Source organism: Bactrocera latifrons, unplaced genomic scaffold, assembly GCF_001853355.1.
Source record: "Bactrocera latifrons isolate USDA-ARS-PBARC rearing strain unplaced genomic scaffold, ASM185335v1 scaffold_24, whole genome shotgun sequence".
NCBI classification, from domain to species: domain Eukaryota; kingdom Metazoa; phylum Arthropoda; class Insecta; order Diptera; family Tephritidae; genus Bactrocera; species Bactrocera latifrons.
Window position 1 is genome coordinate 377220 of NW_017535963.1, and position 22274 is coordinate 399493.

Sequence of the window (22274 nt, forward strand, 5' to 3'; positions counted from 1 at the left end):
AAAAAAATTATATAAAACATATTTGAAACAACCTTAATWTTTTTCGAAAGAATTATGGTGTTCCTAGAAGAATGAGATGCTCAGCCCTTCACTTTCATAAGAGTTTATAGAAATTAAATCATTTCAGAGCTTATTATATTAAATTTTAGTCTAAATTTGTAAAACATGCACACATGGAGAAGAGGATTTCTTTACACGCAGAGCTTCAGAAAAGCCTTTGAAAACTTTTTTTTAAATTTCAGATTTAGTATTGTAAAATAACTAAGTTATATCATTAGACAAATATATTGATTGGGAACAGTAACCTAATATAATCTCGAGYAAACCATATCAAACAATATATAGTAGGTATTTTTATCGGCAAAATTTTTATGAAATTTGAATTCAAAATTTCAGCACCTACCCACAGTGGCATATTATCGAAAAAGTACAGTGAGCGCGCACAAAATGTGCCGTAACGAAAGTCTAAGCAGCGACCAGGTCCATTCTGTGCGCCTAGTGAAAATATCGGTAACGCTGTGCAGCCGCCGACATGTGCGCACGACACGGCAAACGTCAGCGACAACCATAGCGACATTACGTCGTTTGACGTTTGCTGAGAAAACGGAAAGTAGCACGCAAAACGCAGGCACGCTTTGTGGATCCASCGAGTGCACGCTAACAGCGRCATGGCGCATATCAAATGACAGGGAAGGGCGCAGCAAGAGGCTTACGCGTTTTGTATACAACGTGAAGATGGACAGAACTGYGAACGTAAGCGATAATACAGCGCAGCGCGCGCTTTTCAAAGCGGAAGCCACACAACGCTTTTGTCGACATATGCAGTGCAAGTACTCCCGACTACTGGAAGGGACGACGCGCCGCCACATTTTCCGCGCAGTGTTTTCGAACACTGAAGGTCAGCCTTAATACACTTGCTGCTTGCTGTACGTGTGTGCTCCAGAGTATCCTTAGAAACTAGGACATAACCTTGGCGCTTCAAGGTTTTCACCTTGTGCTCAATGCCGCACGCCGGTTAGGTCAATGGCATGACCTTGTTCTTTGGCGGTCGCACGGATGGCATTGAGCGKCAAATAAGAACAAGCGCAAACTCTTCATCTTAGCAGCTCAGCGGAATAACGATAAGCTCTACACAAAGTCGTATGAAATGTGTGTATAACAACAAAGMTATTTTGACCAGCAGCGCGCGAACAAAGCGCGAGTGCACAGAAGAACTTACATATATCAGCACAATCATTAGAACTGTATACTTTTACACACATTCATGCAAACATAAGTTACAAACWTTGCAAACTCTGGTTGGCTTGGTATGTGCGATACTCGAAGCTTATTCGAGTTTCGTTAGCCGTCGCTCATTACTCACCGCCTTACCGCGTTCATTCCAAWTCAAATTAAACGRTGGCGGCGCGACGCGGCGAACGCGCTTTTTGTTGGCGCTGGCGCGTTCAGCGCGAGCTCAACATCAGCTAACAGCGTCTCACGAATGCCCAGAAAGCAAACGACCACAACTCTCGAAACCTGTTTACCGCCAAAAAGTTGAASGCTTGAGCACAAACAAAAACTGCCTTTATAAAAACACCCACAGGCAGTAAGTAGAACCATCTCACTCACACGCCTTGCCTGTGAAACATATATCGAAWCGTAGCGMTTGCCTGCCGCGTTCGCTCACACCCATCGCCAGGTTAAATGCACGCGCCACCTAGCGAACGCAATCAACTACGAGTATTGAAGGCGCGCGCTGTGTTTGGCCATATGTGGAGCATACATTTAGCAGGTAAACGCTGTCGCTGCGTTTCTTTTCGCCTAGTAAGGCGGTCAGAAATTTGTTTCACTTTTGTTTTGCGCGCTGCGCGTGTGTACACCGCGCGCCGTTGAATACGCTATGCGTGTGAGCGTCGGCATTGTGGTGGTGCTCAGTTCAATGTACGCCAGTGATTTTTGGTAGTTTCGTCGGTTGTTGAACTCTCGAAATTTGTAAAAGTAGGTAGAAAGGTAAGTGACCCCCCGAGYGACTAAAGACGMGTRCTCATTACGTTGTCGCACCAGTGATGGATGGATTGTTTGTAGCGAGCGCACCTAAGCCGCTGAAGGTTTTCACTTTTGCCAAGTCGAGACGCACTTGGCGCGTATGTACAAACATACATACATGTCGCTGTTTMTGTATGCATGTAATTTGTGTGTTCATTTGAAGGTGACATGAATTGGAAACTAGATTGTATTCCAGGTGGATTAAGCTTAGTTACTAATTTACAGGTTGTTTAAGGAGTGTGTAGAAAAAGAGGTGATTTTAACGGTTCTATGAACCGACGCATACATTTTTTTTCGTGTTCTGAACTTTAAATTAGAAATATACTCATAAGAACCCTTTTTGCCTTTGATCATAAAAATGTTGATAAGAAAATACATATTTCAGAAGACACGCCTTAGATAAAAGTATATTATGGCATCATCAAATGCCTTAAAATCTAGTTTCTAAAGGCAAAGCTGTGAATCAATTTTTAGTTAATCGAAGRAAAAATTGTCGAAAAATTAAATGTTTAAGTGAAGAAATCGGCAAATGACTGGTTTTCTGCCTAACACATACCACTATTATTTATCCAATGACATTACTTTTTCTACCTCAACACTTCCAACAAAAGTACAAAATATCTCCAGCGGCACAAAACATTCCGTCCATCACATTTCCAAGTGAAGCGGCAACACTTATTTCCGCGCACAATCACACAACGCAACCACCTCACACACTCGTTCGAATTTCGTTTTATACGCCGGCTGTTCGTCGAGTATATTTTAACAGCTGCAACGGAAAGTTGCCAATTTTCTCGCAACAATCACCTGCGGTTTTTGTTGAGCGCCTAGTACGTATAAACTCGGCAACATTGCAAGTGCTGCAAACGCGTTCGAGTTTGTTGGTTGGCATCGAGCGAGCGAGCGACGAATATCGTCAACGCGTTTGGTGGTTGCTTGGTTGATTCGCCGATTGCGTCGATTCCGTCCTGGTGGCCGTTTACTGGGTCGCTTGGTTGGTTGGTAAGTGCTATAAATAAGTAGGTGGCTTGCTTGAGTGKCTTGTCGGCGGCGAAACGAGAGTCACTCCATTTAAGCTGTTTGTCATCAGCTGAGTTTCTTGTGTCTTCATGTGCATGTGTGTGACGCTCGTGTATTTCCACCAATTGGTCTGTCTGGCAGTGTTGTCTCAGTAAAGTGGTGTTATAATACGACAGCTAGCTGTTGCTGTTCTTGAGTTGCTGTRTACCTGTTATGGATGAAGTAGATTCTGTAAAAAGTATCGGGAATTTATAATGAAAAATATTTCCCGATAGTTGGTAGCACTGGCGTAGTGTTGCGAATTTGTTCCGCTGTCCGCTGGATCAGTCTGTTAATTTTTTGAAGGATTTTCAATAATGTGAGTGTTAAACGTTTGGRTTTCGAAGATGATAACGAACATTTAATTGTTACAATTACTCTAGTGCTGCCTTCTTAGCATTCAGTTCGCTGAGTCAATTTGTTAATTTTTTGTAGGATTTAAAATAATRCGAGATTTAGGTTTCTGGGCTCAAAGCTACGAAGGCTACATAATTAAATAGTTGCAACTACTCCAGTGCTTTCTACTTTAAAATATGATTTCTTTAACTTAAACAAAACATTCTTAGATATGAAGAAAAATTWACTTAAATGGTGCCTGAAGCTTCCGGAATTATATTATCCTCTTCGTTTCAATATGGTTTGTTTTTACAATTAAAAGAGTTTGAATAAATTATTATTATATAAATTTCTGAATTTATAAAAATATGAAAAAGTGCGAAAAATGTGGTAGTGTAGTTAACSCTGACCTTCAAAAAATACGTGTCTAAATTTTATAACTTCATAAGAGGGTTTCCTMTGCGTCTGGCGAAGCAATCATTTCAAGTGGTTTGCTAAACCGTGATTGCAACGGACGACAAAGTAGGTGAAACAACAAACTGACGAAACTGTATTAATTGATCTTCGAATTACTACTATCAGTACGCAGTTCTCCTCAGGGAAGTTGGCTGCCAGCTGGGCCTATATAAGACCCTGACTGTGCTTGGCCAGTACTAAGGTGACTCTCACGCTGCGATGTGATGAGGATTAAGTAGAATGATATTGAATTGAGTAAAATACAGTAGTATGAGCAGATTTTTTGAAGACAGCGTGAGATCTACGTTGCGGAGGGTGAAGAAAACCAGAATATTACGCCGTTCATAGAATTAGTTGTACTTCTTAAAATTCTTCATAAGCTTTTGACGTTTAGTTTGGCCTACCGATCGATCTACTATCTATACACATATATCGAAAGTTCATATACATATTTCCAAATATTCTGCGAGTTTTTTTGATGCGACAAGTAGTTTCAGAGATATAAACGCAGTTTTTAACTGTTTTTTCAATGCTTGTGAGGGCAATTCCGCCTCTTCTAAGCATATTTTGCCTTAACAACTTCTTCAACGTATAAATTCATTCTTGCGTCCTAGCAATTGCCTAACTCGCCTCTATGGAAGGACCAGCCCTACCTGTGAGGAAATGTAAATCATCATCAATGATAATGTCAAATCACAAGAGACTCACAATAAACGCAATGAGAGGAAATAGATAGAAAGAGCAGAGTTGCTCCACTTTGATATGTCACACAGCATATGTTCAACAGGCTTCTATGTCATGTCCTGCGTACGTTAATCGAATACAAAAATCAAAACCTATTAAACCTAGCCCTTAATCGGTGTTCAAAACTTTAAACGAGCTTTTCTCGAAACGTTGTTTTCAGAGCCGGTGAGGAAAAGTTCTTCAAAACGGCTAGACAGATCGACTTAAAATTTCACACGCCCTTTTTAGATATATTCTCAGGTAATGGTCGAAGGAGTAACATTTTTGATAATAACTTTTTCTTTAGTCTGTAGTGTAAATTTTTGCGCCGAACAAAAACCTACTTTTTTGGGAAGCCAAAAATTTTGACAATCCATCAATGATTTTTGTTGAGACATAGAGTTTTAGAAAATTCAAACAGTAAAAMCTTTCTCGTTCTAGACCTTACTGGAGTTCAGCTACTGGATCAAGGGAATCAYAATTTTTTCAAAACGAATCGTTGATTCTTCAACACCCTTTATTTATTTTATGCAAATAAATTTAATTTGTTTACTAAACTGCCCTTTGATTTACGAACGAACAATTTCTCAYGACTATCAATAATGTTTGCTTGAAGAAGAAAATACATGAAGAAACAACAAATAAAATTACTGAGAGAAAACATGACTTTTTCACGCTACTGCGCAGAATCCTTTGCGTTTACATTTTTCATACAAAAAAAAAAAAAACAACTTTATATACCCTAATAACATGTAAATGATATGCTATATGTGAGCAAACTAATGTTTTCTTTAATGTAAAATAGTTGTGTACTTAGATAACAATAAACTGGTTCAGAAATCAAATTAATGGGTAMTATAAAACTAAATAAATTCAAAGAATGAAAATTGGAGTGGCTAAATAGTATCTTWAGCAAATTAAGCGGTATTAAGTGTGAATTTGTGTACGCTATGTGCACATTGTTAAAAAWAAATTATATAGAATACCGTGGGTGGCCAAAATAGGCAGACTCAGCTTTGGTGAAAGCCTTGGTTAGGTTATGGTGAGGTAATATTCTTCGAACGAATGACAATTAGTGATGCTATTAGGTGCGCAACGAAGTTTTCACTATTTTTTTGTTTTTATGAAAATGCAATTTTATTGCAAAAATATTGTTACAAATGAATTATTCCAGGTATTACCTATCGCTAGTCACAACTTTTCCACCTTTCTGGCAAACCTCGAATACCATTACGGTAATACTTTGTATCTCGTGATGCTAACCAAGAATCAAGCAWTTTTCCGATGGCATCTTGGCATTGGAACTGCTTCTGGGCCAGACCCTGTGCCAAYGAACAGAACAAATAATAATAATCGGACGGAAATATGGAAATTATGGCGGGACTATACATTTAAGCGTTTCTAGGCAGATTTKAATGGGTTTGGCAACGTGAAGCATACGGTTTTCTTGCAGCAGAATCACTTTTTCGTACGTCTCCTGGTATTGAGGTCAAAGCAAGCAACCTCTTCTTGCGTTTGACACAGATCCTCTTCGAGCTACGTTTCCAATTCACCGCCTTCGTAAATTTTTGGCCGCGCACGGTCATTAATAACGGAACCGCCGACGTCGCTGAAACCAATCAAGGCACATTCTAGCACTTGGGGGAGATGGGACTAACTTGTAGACTTAAGTTCGGTTAACAATAACACAACGCGAAGCTTTAGAACTACAAGCATACGGTCTGCAGCAGTGGTTCATCCTAAGTACAAGTACYTGTACAATAATCTGTCTCAACCTACTACGTTTCACCATGGGACAGAAAGATCCAGAATCCACAAGCGAAATCCTTTTTTTTAACTAATCTATTCAGATAATTTATCAAAAATACACATGTATATACACATAGTTATGTTAAGCACTGTAGTATACATGTACATTTACATATATACTTCATATTATGTTGGACAACGTAAGTACAACAAAAACATTCAAATGAGATGCCGCTCTATTTTTAATCAGTGCTAAGGTTATTTTTATTGCTCCGTCAGAATAAATGTCTTCAATATCTATTGAATTATAGTGTAAATAAATAGTGTAAATGTCACAACAAAACTACACGAGAGAGAGAGAGAGTGAGAACGTGCTTAACCAATTAGTTGGGAGGTATGCTACGACAAGCGTCGGTTAATATACATATATAATAAAAATGATATCCAGAGATATTTAAGAAGTACATTTTAGGCAAGATTATTACAACAAGTTTAAAACAGTTGACGATGTAAAAACAAAATTWTAAGTTTTTAAGAATTTGTACAACCAAAAATGTTAATAAAATGAATTTTCAACAAAAAATCACTTTCAAATTTTTGCTACATACTTGTTCTGTATACAATGATCTACCAATTTAATCAGGCTAAAACGACATCTCTCCCGAGTCCGTTCGAATGATTTTGGTGGATATTTTGGGTAAGAAAGACGTTCTTGCTCGACTCGTYCCGATAAAGCTGAATTATTTCATAAACAGGTCTTTTTATGCATGCTTGATCGAGCGAATTCTGATCCCACATTTATGGAAAGCATTATAACTGTCGATGAGAGATGGGTTTATGAGTTTGATATGYGAACAAGTCAACAATTATCGCAATGGAGGAAAATAATGAGCCGAAACCAAAAAAATCACGCCAAAGCCGCTCAAMAATTAAAGTGATGCTCATTGTTTTTTTCGATATTCGTGGTTTGGTACATCATGAATTTGTTACGGAGGGTCAATAAGAAATTCTATTTGGCTGTATTAAAGCATTTGCGTGAGAACATCTGTCAAAAACAGCTGGAATTGTGGAAGAACAATTCAGGGCTGCCTGTAGGGTGCATAAGTAAAAATAAATCTGCGGCGCCTAAAGATCTACGCTCGCAGCGTCCAAAGCACAACTGAAGAAATATCTAATGCTGATTTCAAAAATCTATTAATTGTACAAATGAAAAGTCTCTCTCAACAAAAGGCACGAAAATCCAAATCAAAATCAGGAAAATAAGATGAAGACAAAAACCAACTTTTCCCCAATGGTCAGTGAATGCCGAGGCAAATCAATAGCGAACAGTCTGCGCCTGTTGTTCAAGCGAAACGCTGGCAAAWATAAAAAAATAAATACCGTAAAAACTTTCTTAAAATAAGGTGGGTGTTTTTTAATATAGAAAATTGTCAATAAAAAATGAAATACAAATTGATTTCATGCTGAATATTTAATTACAAATGCTTATGTGAGATTTTTTAAAAACGAAGAGCATATGAAAATGGTTTTAAAATACATAGCAATGTCAATAAATTATGTTTTTTAATAGTTCAAAATATATTTTGGGAATTATGTAATGTTTTTGAAGTTACAACTTGTTATTAAGGCCGTGAACTACTTTGTATGGAATATTTATAAATGCAAGTTTGTGTAAATATATATTAAATAATTGAGAGCGCTGCTGTCAACAAAAATATATTATATAATTTACACAATTTGTATGAAAACGTATATATGGAGTAAAAAACATGAAAACATGAAGGCTGTTTTCTACACCTCACTACCTGAAGTCAACAGTTTTATTTAATTCATGGTGCCAATGAGGAAGTTAATCATCGGAAATATTTTTGTTATATACTCGTCAGTGCCTGCGCTATTATTTATATTTATACAATATACTTTGCACGGCAAAAAATGGAAAATAGAATACTGAAGACAAAAACTGTCACTTAAGTGCGTGAAATATATTAAAAGAGACAGCACACAGTAAAATATAAATTTGTATATGTTTGCAGATTATTAGGAAATTAAGAAAAATTAACCAAAAATTACAAAAAAATTGACATAAATAATTTAAAAAAGTTTAAACTTAAGTAAAAAAATAAAAATTAAAAAAAAATTTTTAAATTAAGAAAAATAAAAATTTTAAAAAGAAATACATATATAAAATTAAGTTTTTTGATAAAAAAATGTCAAAAGCACTTTTAAGATTTAAAAACACGTGTTTCAATAAATATGAAGTAAATAAATATATTAATTAAATTAATTTTAATTAAAAAATTAGGTTTTATTAATAAAAATTAAAAAAAAAATATAAATAAAAAAAAAATTTTAAATTMAAAAAAAAAAAAATTTGAATTTTAAAAATGACAAAATTAAAGAAATATGTTTCATTAAAAGAAAATAAATTAATTTAAAAAATCTTAACTAAAGTATGCTAAATGGCAAATTCGTGCATTTGCTATGTACATATTATATGTAGGTACATTTGTATTTTATATACACATGAACCTAATATCCAAGGTCTGAGAAGATGTACACACATACACGCTTACATATTTGCATATAAAAGTAAATAGAGCTGTACAATTGTGCGATTTTTCTCCGCGAGCAGATTTACTAACTGCGAGATACTTTGAAAATCAAAAGGTGGTTTTGAACTTTTAAAGAAGCACAAAATACTGCAGCAACCGTGAAGAGAGTAAAAGTTTAGCGCTAATTATTATTTTTTGAGAATTTTTCTTTCTTCCTTGCGATATTTGCTTAACACATTCGTCATTGTGTGAAAAACATGAAAACTCAGTTTGTGTGTGACAACAAGAAGCTTAAATATAAAAGCTGTGTGAATGCCTAAGCACCCACGCAATATTTTGAAAGTGAATATTTTCAATATAAATAACTAGGTACGTACGTACATACATACATACATACGTATATATAGGGGTATTAGTGCACTTATTCACAGATTTTATAATTAAAAAAGTAGCAGAACCCGAAAACAGTGAATAAAAGAGGTATTCGCAGAGCGAAAAMAAATATATAAATTGACAAAAATGTTAATACAAAATATTGGAATACTAAGTATTACAGTTTTGTAAAATTTACTTTAATATTTTTTAATAAAAATTTAATTTTTTTCGAAAAATCTAAACAAACAGAGTTAGAAATAGCAACGCCAAATCATATGTTAAGAATTTTTTATGTTGTCATTTTACCTAAATTGAACATAGATACACCAAATACAGCAAATACATATACATATATATGCATATATGTACTCATATGTGTGTAAAATGTGTTTTATTAATAATGTATATGAAAAATCTTGAAAATATTTGTGACACTTCAAGWTTTTATTGTACCAGTCTGCGCGAAAAATCGTAAAAACACTGCAAATGCGCGCAACAACAAAATAATTATTGAAAAACATGGAAATTTATTTATATACAAGTATATATAAAACTATAATATGGACAAATAAAAGCTTTTATTCTCTCTCTATGCTCTAAAAATAGTAAATCGTCAGTTGCATTCATTTTCGAAATGGAGAAATTTATGACGGGCCGTCCGCAACGTAATCGACGACATAGCAGGTGCGTCTGTGCGTGAGTGCGCATAACAGGGCTACTAGCTAATTTGTTTGGACGCTTACTAAATGAACTGAACTTTCGGCCAATTGCTAACATATGTTTTTGTTTTTTGTTTAGTTGTACCCTTAACTAACACAAAAAAGAGTTATTGTATTTTCTGTATATTTCGTTGCATACCTAAAGGCGTTTAAGCGCGTTTGTTGTTTTTAAGCGTGCGTAATCGTTATTTTTTGGCTGCAAGCTAACAAGTGCATTAAAAACGTAAGTTTTCAAGCATGTGTTGCATACTTTAAGGTGTTTAGAAGTTCTGTTTACAATATTTACATTTATTAAATTTTTATATGAAACTTTAGAAAACTATAAAAATTCCTTATACTTTTTAGACGCGCCTGGCCGCCAGAAGATGATCTACATCAAGCGCGTCTTGTTAAGCGGCTTTTCACGCCCGAGATTAAGCGCATGCTTAAAGATTGGCTTGTGCGGCGGCGCGAGAACCCCTATCCAAGTCGTGACGAAAAGAAGCGCTTAGCCGTTGAGACCGGCCTTACATACACACAAATCTGCAATTGGTTTGCCAACTGGCGACGAAAATTAAAAAACTCAGAGCTGGAGCGTGATAAAAGATCTTGGGGTCATCTTATTAAGCATTACAATACAAACGCACGTGGGAATGTGGAACAATTTAGCATATCTTCGGAAGATAGCATTTGGGAAGAAGATGAACTGGAACGCAATGAAGACATGGGTAAGCACAGTGATGAGGACGAATATGAATCGCGTGAAGGTGGCATTTCTAGTAGCACCGAAGGTGCAACCAGCTCAACAGGCGGTTATAGCTATGATAGTTTCGTACAGAGAAAACCCAAAATGAGTTGCTTTGTGAAAAATCAAACATGCGATAATCGAAAAGTGAAAACGGTGGTTATTGAGAGCGCAAATAATTCGCCAGGCAACTCTGTATTTTGTGGTGGGACAATAATAACGCAAGAACAACAGCCACAAAATATTCAACAGCCAAACCCAACCACTCACACAGCAAAGTACAAACAGAAAATGATGGAAAAGTATCTGCGCGATACGCATGGAACACATTCAAATACAATGGCACCACAATGTGATGCACACATTGTCAATGATGGATTTAACAACAAGCAGTTCGATGTCGAAGCCGCTCTTCATAGTGGAGATGACGGCGATGGCGTTCGCAATGGCGATAATGCCGCGCTGTCCAAATGGTTACAGAGTGCTGCACGCTTTACGCCTGACAAAAACAACTACTTTATCGAGTGGAATGGCAAAAAGTGAGTTAAACGCAATTTTAGCAATAAAGTTGGATTCTCGTCATATAGTTATTATTGTTTCTATATTTATAGCGGCAAAATGGAACAGAAACAACGCATAAAACAACTGCGGCGCATCACCATTGTACCAGCCAACTCCAGTGGCGTCACGCGGCGTCAATCCTTAAATACCTGCCCCACACAACTAGAATTAGACGCCGCAGAAGCATTGGCAAATATGGCATTTAATTGTCGACAACGGAGAAGGGATTGTAATCAAAACGGTGTGCGTCTACAGACAGTCAATGCCATTAGTTCCTAGCAATTGTTGCATATAAATTAATAAACATGAACATTCACAGCATTCCAGTGTAAATTATGGGTGCAAAAGACCAAGCGAATATTCCTGACATCAATAATGAGTTAAAAAGACAAAAAAAGAAAAAAAATGAGTGAAAGGAGCGAATGAATAAATAAAAAATGTGAATAAATAATAGTTTTCAGTAGAATTAAATTAATAATGATAAAGTAATGGTGGGTATGTTGCATATAAGAAAATGTGTAAAAAAATATAAAATTAACTAAAAATGATAAAAATTAATCAAATAATATAAAGAAATATGAAATACATTAAACTAAAATATATGTACAACAATAAACTTAAATGATATAAAATGAAATGAAAATCCTACCTAAAAATATTCATATTCCCCAAAGGCAGCCAAGTAGATTTTCTTATTTGCGCCATTCAATTATATCTAGTTTTCTCGTACTTATAGCACTCATACAAACACTTTCACACATAAACACTTTGTTAGTAATTTCTTTTTTGACAGTATGTACTGGTTTTTTTTTTTTTAATTCTATTAAAATTGTTTTTATTAAATATGTAGGCACTAGTGTATCAATTTACTTCACGCTTTCTCCTCTTCGTTTGCCTCCTTGGCAGGCGCATTTTCATTAGCCTCACTCTTTGCGTATACATCGAGCACATTGACAAAATTCTTTTGATGAGTTTCCAATTGCTGAACAACATTGCTCGCTGCCATATTTAGTGTTTGTACTAATTCTCCTTGCGCTGCCTGCAGACCCGGTAATTGTGCGTACGCCGTAAACTCATTGCGATTTAGTAAACACTCGTCAACTATACCAGCCATCAATAACATTTGTGGCACACGACGTGTAATACGCAAAAGTTGCGACACCTGCGGCTGAGTTGAGAAAACCACACAATTATTGCTTTCGAATAATGGTAGAATTGCTTCAAAACGTGTGCCTTCAACAGCTTTTTGTACAATTTTTTTACCATACGCTTTTAAATGCATATTTTGTTTGTGCAGTTGTACGCGTAGGGCGAATAGATCGTCAGCTTTGATGGAATTTAAATGATAGAATCCAACCATACGTGAATGTTCAAACCAATTGCGTACTTCGCGTGCAATTACCGCAATATAAGGATTCTCTATATCTGCTTCACGTTGTCGACGTTGAAAACATGTTGCTTTCTTTTTGGGCTCTTCAACTTTAGCCGACAAATATTGGGCGGCAGCTAGCACTTTGGCACGTTCATAGTGGGGCGCCTTTGGACGTTGTATATTGATTTTTCCACGGAAACGTTGCGATTGTGCGATAGGTGTACGACAGGATAGCAGCGTTACTGTTAAATGCAATGCAATTAGCGATTGGCAACCTTGTTGTATAACCACAAATCACTTACCTTGTCGGATTAGCTGCRACATGTTACTTTGTATTTATACTTAAACTTTTATTTTTTCGAAAGTTGTCAAACGACACAAATTGCAAACGCACAATTTTTTGTGAAAACTACAAAATATTTCACTTCAATAATAGAAAATCAGAAAATATTTTCACAWGAGCAACGCGCCGCTAATAAATAGAAACAGCTGTTCACATTTTGTGATCATTCACGATGGCTCATTCAGTGATTGTTTGTGAATAGGCAACGTAAATTGACGGAAAAAATATGTTTGAATTTGTGTATTTGAAAAGTCGTTATTTTATTTGAAAAAGAAGAAATCATAAAAATACTCAAAGATGGCGAAACAGAATTATTGCTGTTCCGCTAAACAATGTAAGTAATAATTGGTATTAACTTTAACTGTAAAATTTACATTTAAGTATATTTTAATGCAGACTTTTCGTATATGCGGAATTTGGTGGATACGTTGATTATAGTTCCGCGCATAATTATTTGCAAAAAACTGAAGAAAAATGAGCTATTTACACAGACTGTCACCATAAAGAATAAGGGACTGGTGAGAATTTGTATAAATAATAACAATATAATTCAGTTTTTACTGCTTATCGTATTATCTTATCAGTATCCCCGCAATTTAACATATTATACGGACAGTCTACAGGATACAAATATCACATTTCCTAAATATTGGGAACATACCTACTTGCAACCCGACGAAATTTTTGAAATAAAAGTCGTAATTAAACCGAATGCACACAGTGCGCATACCAATTGCAGACATATTTATATTGAATCGGCACATCCAAATATAACTTTTGAAATTCCAATTGGTAAGGTTACAATATTTTTTAATATGACATTTTTAATCATTGAATCAAAAAACTCATTTCATATTGAAATACATATATATATTTTTTAAGTATGTGTTTGTGAACTCTAACATTTTTTATAAAATATTATTATTAGTCTCAAAATCAATGAATGAATGCTACCTACCAAAATCAATAGACTTCTCCTCCACAACGCTAGATGATTCTACTTACTACGAATTTCTTGTCTACAATCCAACCAAGGATGTCCAAACACTTTTTTTTAGAACGTAAAAATTACATAACACTATTTAAAATAAAAAAATTATAATTATTAATTTTCTTACAAACTTATCTAAATAGCTATCCTAAAAATATCAAGATCACCCAAAGCAAAACTCGCATTCCACCGCGCGATAGCATAAAGGTGCTATTAGTTCTCAAAGTGAATAACCTTAATATAATGCAAGATATAATCAAAATTAAAATCGAAAGCGGTATATATAAATCTCTTGATATTATAATTTACTTAATATCTGAAAAAATATTAATGGTACATTTTTTTTACAGTTAGCTCTGAGATTCAAATTATGCATACTCCATTAATAAACTCCTTTTACATAAATACAAATCTCTTAACCTTCGAATCGTTGAAATATGAACGCGAAACAACACGAAGTTTTACCGTTTGTAATGAATCGAATGAGGATAAAACTTTTACAACCACATTCTTTACCGATCMCGAACAATTGGATGAAAATTTTGACTACAAAATGGATGCAAGGCAATCACAATCGTACTCCATACGTAGTTCCAGCTCCTTCAATATGATTCATACGCCCTTAACCCACCCATGCGATTTGGTGGCTTACAAGCACTTTCGTATCGACAATGAGGTATGTATTAGATATAATAAATTTGCCAGGAAGTTTGTAAAACTCAAAAGTATATATATATAAATAATCAGCATGACAAGCTGATTCTATTTACCCAAGTTGTCCCATAGTTTCTCAGAAATAGATCGAAATTTTCATTCGTCCGTTTCTCCCAAAAAAGTTGCTCATTTGTAGGAGCCTTCGATGTCGGGCCTCAATAGATATAGCTGCCATACAAACTGATCGATCAAAGTCAAGGAATATGAATTATTTTTAAGATGACAAATTATTTTCACGAAATTTCTAATTTAAATAATCTGTATTGCCCAAGGCAACGGTAGAATATCCAAACAAAATGATCGAATAACTATAGTATATAGCTKCCATACAAACTGATCGATCAAGTTTAAGATACTAATCTTCATAGAAGATATTTATTGCTTATCAAATAACCTTGTTTCGACTTGAAGATAGTTTATATGTTTATAGGAAATACACTTCCGAAAAGTATTCCCTCGGTGCAGCCGAAGATCGGAGATTGCACATATGTAAATCATTAAATAAACGAATTAGTCTAATTCAATAATTTTTGTTGACAGATCTTTACGATTGAAGGTAAAAGTTCTATGGAGATCTCTGTAATATTTCATCCGGTTTCGCTTAAGGAGTGTGATTTTAGAGAAGAAGAACCATCACCGCACAAAGTGAGGACCATATTATTTTTAACTATAGGCGAAGAAATGTCCATGGTCCGCCAATTAATAAATTTTCAAGGTTCTATTATTGGACCAGAGGTCGAAATCACACCTAAAGATATATACTTACGAACTGTTTATATGGGCGAAGAACATTGCACAGTTATTAAGGTTTTAAATATAGATGGTGAGTATGCTTCGATTTGTTTTTTGAGTTATTTTCCCAAAACCGGGGGTCTTTTAATAATACTGTTTAGTGAAGATCGCTTAATTATGAACTCAAAATTTCACAATTATTCTCTATATTCTTTCCAATAGGTAAAGTAAATGCCCTTGTAAGATTTAAGGACGTTTATAATTTTGAAACTGCCGGCGCTGTTGTACTACCGGAAGAGGGCTTCGATTTGGAACCTTGTAAAAGCGGAATTTTTCGAATCTCATTCTTCTCGAAGGTGGTTGGAGCTTTTGTGGCGAAATTGCGTTTTAAGGTCAAAAATGGCGATATGGAAGAAGTGAACATTAGGTATGAGTACAACTATTGCGGCTTTCAAGTCAAACATTGGTATGAAAGTAATATATTATAAATAATATGTATTTAGTCTTGAGTTCTGACAGCTTTGATGTCTAAATGTATGTCCTTTCGAATCATTATATCACTTTTCTTAATTTTGAAGTTAAAATAAAACACGAAAGTATATTCTCTTACGCCAAAACAGAGGTCACTCRCAACATGCACGCGTGAAAATGTTTCCGGATGAATTGGATATTGGTTGTGTGCCTTTTGGTATACCCTGCAAGCGTTTCATATTATTAGTGAATCCCTTTATGATACCGGTTGCGCTGCAATTTACCGTTGGCGAAGATGGTGACGAGATACCTTTGGTACTTAATGTGAACGATGCTGATGGTTTGCCAGTGATAACGGTTAAGGATTATATATCCGCAATGATTGCGATGGCAGAAGAGGAATTCGAACCGAATGCAGTTGAAGAACCAACAGTGCAGTTGGTAAGTAGATCGGACTCACTACTTTCGTATCGTTCCGTAAGCACRGAGGAGTCCACATGCAGCACATATTTTGAGGAGGAGATCTTAGGTGAGAGTGATAACGCATTTTTATTTTCTAAAGTTTTATAATATTTTCTCCCCTCCTCTAGAGAAAATACCGGATTTCGCATTTACCATTATAAGGAAATTGAGAGAAACACGTCATTTAGAGCAGAAAGAGGTCGAAGAGTGTGTTGTCAGCGCGACTTTAGATGTKCTACTAAAGACCAATTACTTCAATTCGCTCAAGCAATTCGCAAATTATGCACAAATGGATTGGAATATTATACCATTCAATCCGAAAGAGATTTACTGTGACAAGGAAATAATATATCTGCAACCGAATGCGGGTAAAACGGTAACCGTGCTGCTCATACCGAACAGAGTTGGCTTATTCAATCGGGCGCTCAACGTACGCATTTGTCCAATAACCGAAGAGGAACTAAATAAGAAAAAAACAGATTTTTCTTGGGATTTGCGTGACAGATTTTTCGTATCTTCCAAAATGTTTACAACCAAAATTTGGATGGAATATGCTTGTCATCTGCCTATTATTAATTTTACACAAGAGATTAACTACGAGTCCGAAGAGACTTACATTGATGATGAGGTGCAATGCGCTATGCTCTTTAAGAATTCATTCAATGTGCCCGGATTCTTTTACTACGATGTTATAGTAATTACATATATATACTTTTTCCGAAATAATTTTCACAGATTAACATATCTTCGGTGTTTTCAGCCCTCGGATGAAAATGGTGAAATGATATTTCCCGAAAATATATTGAAATTCTTCATACCCGCCTTTGGAAAAGTTGTTGTACACTGTACTGTAATATTTCGTCGTTTGGGCAAAGTCAAGCTCTCTGGACTGTAAGCCACAACAACAACAAGTCGTTTAAATATCATATTAAATTTACAATTATTTTCAGAATTAAAATCGTAGGAAATTTAAATGGTTCGCCATTCCACATAGTCGCAGATGTCAAGCCTGTGAAAATTAAAGTCTCTGCGACACGAGTTCACAGACGACAAAAAGTGTTGGAAACAACGGCAGAACATATTTATGTAACAAATGACACGCCAACGGTGACTAGATTCACAGTGAAATTGGTAAGCAGAAAGCTTAGAGCAGTTCTTTCTTGAGAGATTTTAGTCTTTGATCAATAGACTGTTTCAGATTGCGCTTAAAACACACGTAACCATAGAYATAAGTGAGACTTTCAAAACTTTCAGTCAACCCTCTTACCAAAGTACAGTGTTTGTCGGGAAAGTAATAGGATTTAGTTGATTAAAATTTATTGAACCAATCGTTACAGTTCTTTAAAAACTTTCAAAATATTCTCCTCCTGCGCCGATGCAGTTCTGCCAGCACGATTTCCAAGCATTGAAGTCGYCTTGGAAGGCTTTCTCCAGAATAACCTTGAGAGCCGAGGTGAATACTGCTTGGATCCCCTTTCATCGGTCTTTTCAGGAAAGGAAACAAAAAAGAGTCCGGGGCGACCACAACCTGTAGGGYGGGTGCGGAAGCGTTGGGATGTCGACATTGGTTAGGTAGCTGTTCACAAGAAAGGCGGTGTGAGCCCCGTCGTGATGCTTCCAATCGTCTGCGATGTCTTCTCGGGCTCGATTGACACTTTGTCTGAGTCTCTTGAGAAATGACGGTTTGTCCAGGAGGAACAAATTCATGGTGGTCGATGCCTTTGATATAAAAAAAGACAATGAGCATAGTTTGCACTTTGGATTTGCTCATACTTCCGGTTTTCATCAGACTCTCCAGGTYCTCGGAGAYAGCTGACCAGCCGTTCGTTCGYTAGTTAGCAGCGCCCTCTACCGAATCCAGTCGATGCGCGCACGCTCCGAAGTACAGTCAGCTTTTTATTACACAGTCCAYATTAACTATTTACTTTAATGAATATTAAATATACACATGTGCATATTTTTTGTGATCTAATTTCATAGAAAAACTCGAAACACCAATATATCGAGCCCAGGGGCGCCATACTCTCCCCTGAAGGACAGGGTACTTATATAACAATTTTTTCAAAATTCTACGATGCCGAAACGTATTACAATACCTTGGTCATAAGTGTTGCCAACAGTAATACTATAGTAAGTGAGGTGGCATATACTTGGTATAATTTTGCAACCCCTCTTAAATTTATCACAATTCTGCAGGAAATACCACTCACATACGTTGTAGAAGGCTCACCCGTTGGCGTGGAACCGGACATTTTCAAAGGTCACGATTGTGGTACACTTATGATTAATTGTCTGGATAGGTACGAATCGGATGTGCCGAAGTACACACAGGAGGTGAAATTGACGAATAACGGAAAGCATAGGTACTGCATGTATATTGATAAGCTGCGTAATAATGTCACAAAATGCGCTATTGAACTTGGTCATGGTCATCTAACGGTATCACCGAAGATGATCTGCCTTGAGCCACAATCGCAGGGAACACTATATATAACGGCTGATTCGTGTGAAGCGGGTGTAATTTTTAATGAATTTCGTGTAAGAACTATTGATCAAGAGCACAAATTAAAGGTGCACACCACACGATTCACAGCAACGGCCACATTCATGGAGCCGGAAATCCATTGGTGCCAGAAACTAATAAACATGGAGTACAATAGAACGCATTTTTATAAAGAACATCCGGTGTTGGGTAAGCATACAACTAAGTTGTTATTTTAGTAAATGTTTAGGTCTCAAATCTACTTTAATCTTTGAAAAGCATAAGATTCCACAATTTATTTTTATTGTTTGTTATTATTATATAAAGCCATAGCATGCTTGAAAAATATGGTGGATGTGAAGTGCAAAGTTTGGCTCAAAATTGTGGGACCTTTCAAAATAAAACACTTATTCGAGCATAATTTTGCCAAGATCATACATTTCCCCATGACTGGTTTGGAGCAGAAAGAAATTATAATTTCGCTGAATAAATCAGCAATACGCGACGAATTTTGTTCCACCGTCGATGGGCGTATTCTCTGCGAAGCAAATAACAAATATCAGGTAATACCAAACATCTAAGAGATGTGCTTGAATTTAAACTAAACGCGAAACATTGCTCCCTCTAGAGATCACTGCAATTGAAGTTGAAAATCCGCAGTCCAGAGTTGAGAATCATGCAGCCAGATATGATACTATTTACACGAGAAAACGCAAGTCTAACCTATGTAGAACTGCGCAATATTTCATGCTTGAATGCACAGTACAAGTGGAAGAAAGTCGAAGAGAGAACTGCATATGTTTCGGAAGTAAGTTAGATCAACGTAACTACTTTAACTACTACTTTTTACGTAACTTCACTTTTTACAGTATGATGATACCTATAAATTCTCATTGGACATACTCTCCGAAATTCTACGCACGTTGGATATTGATGGCAGCGATTCAGATGAAGATTCACTTTACCAACGAAATTTGACATTGCGTTACCAGAAATATCGTTGTAGACTGCATAAAATTCAAGATCCGATCGGAGTTGACGCAATCATCAATGAAATCATTAACAATTTAGACTTGGAACATAAACGTTATATGTTAAAAGTCGATGATCCATATGACCCCTGTTTGAGCGCGAGACGTTGCTCATCCGGCGAATTTGTGCGTAAAACTTTGGATTCAGTTTTGTATGGTCTGAAGTTGGAAGATTCCTATGATATATCACAAGAGAGTATGGAAGAGTGTGATAGTGAAAGCACCATACATTTTATTGAGAAGACCGGCCACATATCGAAATTTGATACAGTACAGTCTGCACTCTTTTTGCCACCAGTAAAACCGGGTAAGCTTTTTGCATACCTCGTATGAGAAACATGTTGGCTTTTTATATGTTATATGCTGTTGAATAATTTTTAGGTTATGCTAAGACGGCAATTTTTGTACTAGACACAGTTGGTAGTTGTCCTCAACAGTTTGATATAACGCTAATTAATTTGGAAAAAGTTATGGAATTTTCTTCGGAAAACGTATATCTTGGTATTCAGGTAATATTTCAAATCATAGTCTAGATTTTGAATACCCCATCTCTTTTTACAACTTTTCAGCCATGGTACGAGCTCTTTAAAACATCAGTAAGAATAATAAACGTCACACAATATCCCATCACACTAAGCATAAGTCACAAAACTGTGGTGGAYAAAAGTCAACGCCTCAGTCAAGGCTATGCAAAAATTATCGGAGAGAAGAGTTTCGACATTTGCAAGTTCAAGTCAAAACTTTTGACAGTCGAGGGTTTAATGGGCTTCTCCGAGCAATTCACGCACGACATACTAGTGAACGCTAACAAGAGTGAAGAACAGACTATACACTTTCGTGGGCAAGGTATTATGCCCATAATTGAAGTTGTAACGAAATTATCACGACCCGAGCAGGAAATTGGAGAAATATTGAAAGAATATGAACTATTGCAAATAATTTATCATTTCGATGTGTTCAAATCTATCACCGAATATGATGAGGATATGCCAGCGCCAAGAGAGGAGGACAATGTCAGTATGATAACAACCAAATACTCGCTTAGTAGCTATCACACAAGCAGCTCCAAGAGTACTTCGAGTAGTCGTGAGGCACGTTTCTATCGCATGATGAAAACCTATGTAATTATTAATAATAATGCGGAGCTGCCACATGCTAGCGTGCTGGAACAGCTAATCGAGACACAAAAGTTCATCAGACAATTGCGAGAAAATCCCAAATCGGTTGCACTGTTGCGTAAGGTGCATCAGGATTATTTGAAATTGATCAGYAATTATGGTGAATCAATGCCAATTAATTTGAAGCATTTCACCTCACAACCGCTGCCCTTCCATCAGCAGGGTTTCGTATTAAATATGAACGTATTGGTTTTGGGACAACTGCGAAAGTTYACGATCGATCTGCATTTCCATGGACCAGGCAAATTGATTGCGGCTRTTCGTACCGAAGTGAAAATACCGGGATTATATGTGGATTTCGAAGTGAAAAAGAGGTATATACGAATTTAGAGTTTTTAAATTTTTTAACCAATTATTTTTGGTATTATTTTTGAAGTGAGGATCATGAGTATTTATTTTATGCGGCTGAAAAGAAATCGCCCAGCTTGTTTGGCAAACGCTATCGCAATATGTACGAACGTGTCATYGATTTGGAAACAGATCCGAAAGTGAAACATGCGCATTCCTTCGATTTAGATAAGACAGAGCATCATACACGCYTGGAAGTGGGCGCCAAACAGCGCAAAGAACTGCAAAACTATTATAATAGTCTAAATAAATCGGTGTATGAAGATCACAGGCATCATTTCACTTTATGTAAAATATTTAGYAACAGCAAAACGAACTATTACAGTGGTGAAGCGCACATTGTGGTGCTGCTCAAACCGGAAGCAAAATTCTATGAAGAGGGACAAGTGCTTGAGGATTACTTATATRTAGATGTGAGCGCAAAACGGAGAAAAATATATTATTACAATTTTATTTAATGAAAATTTCGATTTTAGCTGCACCTGGGTCCGACTTTACCCATCCTACTGCGTGGTATTATCTCGAAACACTACCGAAAGCAAAGCGATTCGAAATAACGAATAAAACGAATTTGTGCTTTCTAAAATATTTTTATTTTTATATTTTAGTCACATGTAAAATTTTATTATTGCTATAAATATATATTTTTATATTTCACTAGATATTAGTGTTTAAAACGCACATATACATACATTATTTTTTTAATTAGAAAAATTTTAATGGGTCAACAGTACATATTCAATTGGCGGAAAAAGTAATGGAAGATAAGCAACACAATAAAACTACTCATTACAGGCAGTCCAGCGGCCTTCACCCAACTCATTATGCTGTGGAAGATAAAGAAAATGTGTTTTTTATTAATATA

The 22274-nt window shown here is 36.0% G+C and overlaps 4 protein-coding genes across 7 annotated transcripts in view; 2 read left to right on the plus strand and 2 right to left on the minus strand.

Moving 5' to 3' along the window:
* LOC108969098 (39S ribosomal protein L10, mitochondrial) overlaps positions 1-13122 on the minus strand; it is an 18612-nt gene extending 5490 nt beyond the window's left edge. For 2 of the 3 annotated variants that reach the window (XM_018933612.1, XM_018933613.1), the window contains exons 1-2: positions 12960-13122; positions 11935-12899 (exon numbers count right to left, since the gene is read on the minus strand). In XM_018933612.1, the coding sequence (XP_018789157.1) occupies positions 12157-12899; positions 12960-12981 (765 nt within the window). In that variant the 5' untranslated portion in view covers positions 12982-13122 and the 3' untranslated portion in view covers positions 11935-12156. The remainder of the gene's footprint in view (positions 1-11934; positions 12900-12959) is intronic. The other variant, XM_018933614.1, reaches the window with a different exon arrangement.
* Positions 2591-11700, plus strand: LOC108969097. Of its 2 annotated transcripts, XM_018933610.1 has the most exons (4): positions 7678-7754; positions 9888-9965; positions 10346-11263; positions 11336-11700. In XM_018933610.1, exons 2-4 carry the CDS (start codon positions 9916-9918, stop codon positions 11562-11564), a joined length of 1197 nt encoding a protein of 398 aa, XP_018789155.1. In that variant the 5' UTR covers positions 7678-7754; positions 9888-9915; the 3' UTR covers positions 11565-11700. The 2 variants fall into 2 exon arrangements, with proteins under 2 accessions (XP_018789156.1, XP_018789155.1); XM_018933611.1 differs by lacking the exons at positions 7678-7754; positions 9888-9965 and adding an exon at positions 2591-3030.
* Positions 13123-13233: 111 nt separating the features above from the next.
* LOC108969096 lies at positions 13234-22011 on the plus strand. The gene is made up of 21 exons (XM_018933609.1): positions 13234-13334; positions 13397-13518; positions 13585-13792; positions 13929-14061; positions 14135-14268; positions 14342-14667; positions 15246-15528; positions 15660-15864; positions 16058-16437; positions 16499-17064; positions 17131-17261; positions 17321-17501; positions 18351-18500; positions 18567-19062; positions 19180-19415; positions 19481-19660; positions 19722-20190; positions 20265-20392; positions 20453-21375; positions 21438-21822; positions 21886-22011. The coding sequence occupies exons 1-21, from the start codon at positions 13298-13300 to the stop codon at positions 21964-21966; spliced, it is 5754 nt and encodes a 1917-aa protein (XP_018789154.1). The 5' UTR covers positions 13234-13297; the 3' UTR covers positions 21967-22011.
* An 81-nt stretch (positions 22012-22092) lies between these two features.
* LOC108969099 (peptidyl-prolyl cis-trans isomerase, rhodopsin-specific isozyme) overlaps positions 22093-22274 on the minus strand; it is a 1948-nt gene continuing 1766 nt past the window's right edge. The window contains exon 4 of the mRNA XM_018933615.1: positions 22093-22236. Within this exon, the coding sequence (XP_018789160.1) occupies positions 22134-22236 (103 nt within the window). The 3' untranslated portion in view covers positions 22093-22133. The remainder of the gene's footprint in view (positions 22237-22274) is intronic.

Bases quoted from the DNA above. Each gene is read 5' to 3' on its own strand.
- LOC108969097 (XM_018933610.1), top strand. From the start codon at position 9,916: ATGGAGAAATTTATGACGGGCCGTCCGCAACGTAATCGACGACATAGC. The intron at 9,966-10,345 runs GTGCGTCTGTGC...TATACTTTTTAG, and splicing joins CGTAATCGACGACATAGCAG to ACGCGCCTGGCCGCCAGAAG. The intron at 11,264-11,335 runs GTGAGTTAAACG...CTATATTTATAG, and splicing joins ATCGAGTGGAATGGCAAAAA to CGGCAAAATGGAACAGAAAC.